Below are 7377 nucleotides of genomic sequence, written 5' to 3' on the forward strand. Positions count from 1 at the left end.
CCACTACTATTGATTTTCATTGATCAGCGAAGGGGAGCGAAGCGAACACCATGGAAAGTCTGAAGTCCGGCTTTAGCCGGACGTTCAGACCAAGTAACTATATAAGCCAAGCAACAGAAGTGTGCAGCCTTCTTGGGAGGAGGGTTGGAGTAAGAAATTTTGTGTAGGAAAGGCAGGAACAGTTGAATCACATCTCGTGAAGTGAGAAAGCACGTTAGCAATTACTTTCCATGTAGAATCTTTGCAGCAGTGATTGATTTTCCCGAAGAACATTTCATCTTTTTTCTGCGATTCAAGTTTCAATCATCTCTGTCCTTCTTTGTTTCAATAATTCAAAAATGAGAAATAACCACAACAGGGCATTCTCATCATTGTTGAGCATGTTAATGTTGCATGTACCATTATACGTCTCGAATGTATGTTGACATCATAATTGCTTAGAAGAATCTGGAAGAACAGTGGTGATTATTGTATCTTTCTGACAACGAGCCAGGTAGGCATCGTTGCGAAGAAATTTCTAAACATGGCCAAACAGAGTCCTCCCTGATGGATACATTCGACATTTTTGCTATCTTCTCCATAATGTACTATTCATGCCTTCTGATAATGATGATAATTTCGAAAGCGAAGATTTTTCATTCTGGATTTTTCCGTATCTTCATTGTTACGGGTATGTTGTTGTTAATGATTATGCAAACTCTAAAAAAGTACCCTTGCGTTGTCGAACAATCTCCAAGTCCTCTCTTCTTGAAACCTCGGCCTTGGGAAGTATATTTATGTTATGTATACTTAAAGGTATCCTCGGGTCGTCCAACAAAGGTGTATTTATGTTAACGAGATTTAGGTGAAACTTTACTTATTATTATTTGAAGGTCTTGCGTGGTGTACTTACAATATCGAGGCTTGACAAGGAGAGAGTAAGAGTTTGATAGGATGTGCGTAGCATCAAAGACCTTGAACCATCTCAGGCCTTTGATGAAGACAAATTTAATAGGCTAATAACAAAGTTTTACCTAAACCTCGTTGGCATAACGAGAAAACACAAATATATTTGAGTTGATATTATGTGCAAATGCAAATTGTTTGTGAAACGAAATCCTACTATTCTTCAAAATCGGAAGGCGAAACAAGGCATGATTTTTTTTTGAAACACGGTTGAATTGAATGAGCAGGTTTCTCTTAATTTGAATCTATTCTATCTCAATTCAAATAGAGTTACTAAAATGAGGGGCAGTGCAGCACTTTTCTTGATAGGAATATTAAATGGAGCGAATCTGCGGTGGTATCGAAAAGAGCCCCTGAAGATATGATTTCCTCTATTGCAGGTGTATTCGACATTATAGCTGTGTTGTCTATCACTTGGATAAGATATCAGAGGGAATACAACTTAGGTGAGTCCCTTGAAGAGTTTCTGTCCGTATTAATGTCCTATTAACTTTTTACCAATACATCTGCAGCATGCAGGTAGCAAAAGTCTGCTTCATCCCAACTCATTCATGCAACGTTATTGATATCGCAGTTGTTGGAGACTTACCGCCGATGCCGAAACTCTCCACCTGTCACGTGTCTGTCGTAACGTACAAACGTTTTCTGGTTGACTCACACCACCTCTGTCGTGATCCAACATCAAACATGCATCGTAATCGGAGGGCAAAGGATTCTGGGATCGGTTCTACTAATCTGTCTGCCGTTGTACCACTATTTCGTTTTAATTGAGGAGCAAAAAGTGGAAAGTAATTGTGATGACTAAGATTACAACAACAAAGCGTTGGAAAGTAACTACGTAGAGGGACGGAAAACGAAATGTGTGGACCGTAATCACTTGGCAGAGAAATTCTGTAAGATATCATAAATGTTTGTAGACTGCTATTTAAACTGGTTGGTTTTTATTGAGGTCTAGAATTTCGAGTTCAGAAAGAGTTGATTCAATAAGAACTACAAATAACCTGCAGCTTTAACTGAGAGTTGTATCCTAATTAGTTAAGGAATGTTACTGCAGTTCAGAGTATGGAAAGATTTTCACTTTCTCACTTCCAAATGACACATCTTTCATGTCTGATTTGGGAAGGGGGAAGGCTGCATAGTTGCAAATATTTTTATCATGCCATTATAACGCTTTAGGTTACAGTCGTGTCAAGATGATCTGAAGCATAGCGCGAGTGCGTAGGCGGCTCCGCGAGATGCCACATTGTGCTCTATGGAGATGAACGCTGGGCGAAAACTAGCTCGAAACAAGGCAACTCGGAGAGTCGGTGAAGAAAAAATGACATATTAGATACACACCAAGCACTTTTATGAGTGACAACACAGGCTTGATCAGTAATATCTATACTATACTATTACTGGGTACTATTACAGGTATACTGACTTGATCTACGGCCTGAGAGAACGTGATATTTTATCGACAATGAATGTGTATGCTCTCTTTTAAATGAAGGCATTTGATAACAGATTCCGATAGTTGTTTCATGTTTATTACATAGCAGCTGTTCGGATCACGACGTGGTATGAAAGTTCGTATGAATGATTGGCTTGAATTAGACTGCAGTGATCACTCCTGTTACGAAGAACTGCGACCATCCATCGGAATGTCTGGGGCGAGAATTCCGGCCGAGTTACCACCAACCCTGATAGTTGTCATAGTTGCCTCGTGGATGCGATAATAGGGATTCTCAATAAGATCTGGTTGAATACTGCAGATGATCTCTAAAAGTTTTCATATGTTTTCAATCTCAACTCTCAATCAACCTCGACGTGGTGATGACCCACTATGCGTTTCTTTACCTTACGTTTCGTTTTCTTTACGTTTAGCCGCAGACGAAGTTGTTATAATCTTCTGGCTCTTGGCTAATGTTAGTGTAATGTTCTTGGCTAGTGTTTTGGCGAGTTCTTCTTCCTCAGACCCTTGAAGGGTGCTATCTAAACTAATTTGTATCTGTCTTATCCGTCCAAGAAACAGAATCCTGTCTACTTGTGAGTTTCAAGAGTAGACTTAGGACTGTGGACTTTCTTCCACAATCACACTTTCAGGCCCTGAAGAAGGTGATCATGCAGAAATGTACGCCAGAAAGATCACAACAGCATCGTGTGTGGCTCAACTTAAAGAAAGGGATACTGAATCTTGGGACACTTTTACTGATTTTGTAGAAGATCCATTAGCTGCTTTTGTCTATGGTTCCCTGGTCTGTTTTATTTTTGTCGATCCTTTGAATTACCCTTATACAAGCATCGTTGTTTTTTTGCATCGCAAAAAGCAAAATAAATCTGTGAGGCTAACAGTGCGCGATTCCATTGATTTCAATACTAACTGGAAAATTTAGAATTGTTATCCATTCAGAATCGTCATGTTTTAGGTCCAGAATTTGAGCTTATGACCAGATTTTCTTCCATAATGACTGGGCCATGTCGTCTTATTCATTTGATGGGCTGCTTCTTAATGGCATTAAACCGTTACACGGCTGTGTGCTTTCCTCTCCACCACAACATGGTTGGTTTTCGTACGAATGAAGGTGAAAAGAAAGATTTGCCTAATGGTGGAACATTAATGTGAGGGTGTGCTTGAAAATTATTTCTACGACAACGGGTTTTACCAAGAAGACAGCAAAGGGAAGTTGTTTACTTAGTCATGTTCAAAATCTCTGAGTTTGTTAGTAGGACCTTAGTTGAGACGTAAGGAATTAACCTGTGAACTTGCTATGCGAAGCGTACGGAGAATTTGCGTGTAGAACAATACCAAAGAACATGGACCGTATTTGAGGAAATGAAAGTGGACAGTAACGAAATTTGCCTATCTAAATTTGCTATCATATTCATTTGTCACGTAACCTGGCCGGAAGACTGACTTTGCTTGATGTGCTTGCTTCGTTCCAAGGTGTGTCTTCCATCAGCGTGGCTCTTTGTACGACCTGTTCTATTTTCAGCAAGAGCTCACATAGAGTCAATCCAACCGCCGTTGTTCCATACTCTGCTAAATTGACGTGCCGTCTGAATTGCTTATCGTTGCGAAAAGCACTCTTTCGCCACTTCAATTTAGAACTTCTGATTGTTCCTTTCCAACTAGGATTCGATGTATTCAGGATACGCAAAACGGTAGCCTGCTGATTTTTTCGAAAAAAGGGTGATTTTTTTGTGGCTACTTTGGACGGATCAGCAAAATGTTCTCGTTTCCGAATGTCACCAACCATTGCATCACATCATTTCTGGATAAACTTATTCATTATAACATATCTTAAGTAAATTTTCAAACAGGCGTTTAATCATCTTGGCCCTGCATCGCCAAATGTCGTCATTACCACAAACATGGAATATGCTGACTCCCAGCTTGACTTCGTTAAGAACAAATAGTCACTTTCCTACACTCTCTAACGAAGGCAGTTGGCAAGAAGTTAAACTTCAAGCTGGTCTTAGCGGAAGTTTGATCTATGACTTTTTCTTAGCTAGTTTGCAGAATAGCTTGAAAGTGTGAAGAGAGCCGTACATTGATGGGATCTGTAGCATTATATGGTGGAAATGAGCCCTAAGATATATATATATATATATATATATATATATATATATATATATATATATATATATATATATATATATTAGGGCAATATATATAAGATATATATTATTGTATATATATATATATATATATATATATATATATATATATATATATAGCAATCAGATATTATATATAATATAGTGTGTACTATATATATATATATATATATATATATATATATATATATATATATATATATATATATATATGCACTGTTATATGGCGAAAATTCCCATACATTGCAAAAACGTGCTGTCGTCCAGCACATCGCCAAAGTCCATAGCCTGAAAGGTCAACTGCCTGAAGGGAACAAGGAATCTTTGGCAACAACCATTCGTTTCGTCACGCTGAACTACCGAACACTATCGAGTAAACTCCAACAAGTCGCCCTGTCTAGGCTTCTGTGATATCTCTGTGTGCCTTTTGCTACACTGCAGGAAATACGTAGAAGAGACCGGCCCGTCATCCGTCTGTTCGCATAAATCGACCGTCTGATCGATTTATGCGAACAGACGGGCCTCATAATCGCTTCCACGTTTAAGGGGAATCATTGACGCCATCAGCTCACGTGGCAGGGATCAATCCTTTTAATGCCTGAAGAACGGCGCAAGCGGAAGGTGAGGACTCTTGAGCTTCAGCTCGACTACGTTCTGGCGAGGAACATTCCTCAGTCAGATATCCGAAAGTCAAGAACTGCACAGGATGTGGGGTTCTTGACTTTCGGATATCTGACTCTGGCCACCATCCAGTTCTTCTCGGCTTCAAGATACGGTTTTACAAGAGTTCCCCTTCAACCAAAACTCGACATGGCAGGTCTGAAAGACGAAGAATGCAGAAAGAAATTCCAACGTGTGTCTATTCATGCTGGAGTACAGAACACGAAGGCGGTTCAAATGCCGCGGAAGAAGATTGCCTTTGCATCTGCGGAAACAAAATCTACGTACAATTCTGTATGTGTCGCGCGCAGCACTGGTGACTTCAACCAGGAAAAGCGTCTTAGAAGGAAGTTGCGTCGTCAACTCCAACAAGACCGCGATAACAAGGGGACATCAAGGGCAATGGAGTTTGAAAAGGCGTGGGAGGACAAGAACCCGCGGAAAGCCTATGCTTTACTAAACAGTATAGCGGCAAAACAAAAAGATGTTCTCTTGTCCTTAACACTGCCAATGGAGTGGCTGTCCGTGAAACAACCCTTCCAGTTTGCAGGGATCACTTCAAGACCTTGCTGAACGGGCAAGCACCGTCAGCTCATCAACTCGAGCACCTTCATAGACCGACATATGCGGTTAACGAGGAGCAACCGACCGGGTCGTAGGTTGTGGTCTGTATCCAAAAGATGAAAAATGGAAAATCTGGTGGAGACGACGGGATTAGCACAGAAATGCTGAAATATCTTCCGCCGTCTGGGATTCGTGAGATGACAAATATTATCCGTTCAATATGGATGGACGAAAGGATACCTGACTCGTAGACGTATCATAATTCCCCACCACAAGAAGTTATCCGTCACGGATCCTAGGAATTATCAAGGAATCTCTTTGTACAAGGTATTGGAGCGGATTATCCTGGACCGACTCATTAAACATCGCGAAGAAGCAACGCGCGACGAGCAAGCTGGCTTTCGTTCTAGCCGATCTGTGTACGATTGACCAGGTGTTCATAGTCAGAAGTGTGATCGAAATATGGCAGCGGTATTCGAAACAAATGCGATGAGCGTTTCTGGACTTTGAAGCCGCGTTTGACTCTCTTAACCGAGGCCGTCTTCTCAACGCGCTCGGCGCCGATGGTGTACCAGGAGAGTTCGTTCGTTTGCTTTATGACATGAAGCAACGAACAACTGCTGCAGTTCGAACACCAGCCGGATGTACAACACCGTTTGAGGTGGTAACTGGGATAAGACAAAGGGCAGTGGCAATATGATTCCTGTTCAATTTCGACGTCGACGACATTATGCGAAGAGCCGTAGATCAGTGTCCTGTCGATATCATTCTAACACCATCAGGATGCCCCTTGACCGATCCCGAGTACGCTGACGATGTTGTTTCATTCGCGGAAAGCACTACGAAACTTCACTGTTGTCAACGAAGTTTGCCGCGGCCTATGGATTACCTCTATGCTCTGATGAATGCAAGCAGATGTGGATCTCTTCGAGACCTCGAACGGGAATCAGGGTGGACGGACAACCAATAGAACTCGTCGATGAGTTCTGTTACTTGCGCTCTACGCTGAAGAACAACGGCAGCTACGAGAATGATATTCAGCAAAGAAGCGCTAAGGCCGTTTCCGCATTCAACTCTTTAACGAAATGCCTGTGGTCGACCACCATCACCAACGAAGTCAAGCTGCGAGTCTACCTATCTGCAATTCCCACGACATGATGTGCGGATCGGAGACTTGGGCAGAACCATCTACGGTGATGGAAAGGCTTGAACGCACGGAAAGGAAGTTGCTTAGAAGGCTGCTTGGCTACTTTTGGCCTAATGTATGCCAAAATGAAGAGATTGATACGCAGAAATTGATGTGGTATACCAGCGGATGACACGTGAAAGATATCAACATCTTGCACGTTCCGTTGGAAAATCGTGCATATATATACAAGTAAAAATAAATAAATAAATGAACAAATATATATATATATACTTACTGGCAGCGTTTCGATGATTTCACAAGCGCCTCGACAAAAATCTGCGACAGGGGAAAGGAATCATCGGTCCAGACGCGCGCGGACGTGCGGTCTGTGAGGGCCACAGACTATTGGTATAAGACTTTCGATGCAAGGTCACCACCGGGACCCAGCATGGCCTCCTTCCTACAAGTCACTCTAAAGG

The 7377-nt window shown here is 41.6% G+C and overlaps 2 protein-coding genes across 2 annotated transcripts; both read left to right on the forward strand.

Annotated features, from left to right (window-relative positions):
* Positions 1-5139: 5139 nt before the first annotated feature.
* On the forward strand, positions 5140-5778 carry RB195_001469 (uncharacterized protein; the record flags this gene model as incomplete). The annotated part of the gene is made up of 1 exon (XM_064198254.1): positions 5140-5778. The coding sequence occupies one exon, from the start codon at positions 5140-5142 to the stop codon at positions 5776-5778; it is 639 nt and encodes a 212-aa protein (XP_064054135.1).
* A 721-nt stretch (positions 5779-6499) lies between these two features.
* On the forward strand, positions 6500-6739 carry RB195_001470 (uncharacterized protein; the record flags this gene model as incomplete). Its single annotated transcript, XM_064198255.1, has 1 exon — positions 6500-6739. One exon carries the CDS (start codon positions 6500-6502, stop codon positions 6737-6739), a length of 240 nt encoding a protein of 79 aa, XP_064054136.1.
* Between the last annotated feature and the right edge of the window lie 638 nt (positions 6740-7377).

The sequence above is a fragment of the Necator americanus genome, chromosome IV, assembly GCF_031761385.1.
Source record: "Necator americanus strain Aroian chromosome IV, whole genome shotgun sequence".
Taxonomy (NCBI): Eukaryota; Metazoa; Nematoda; class Chromadorea; order Rhabditida; family Ancylostomatidae; genus Necator; species Necator americanus.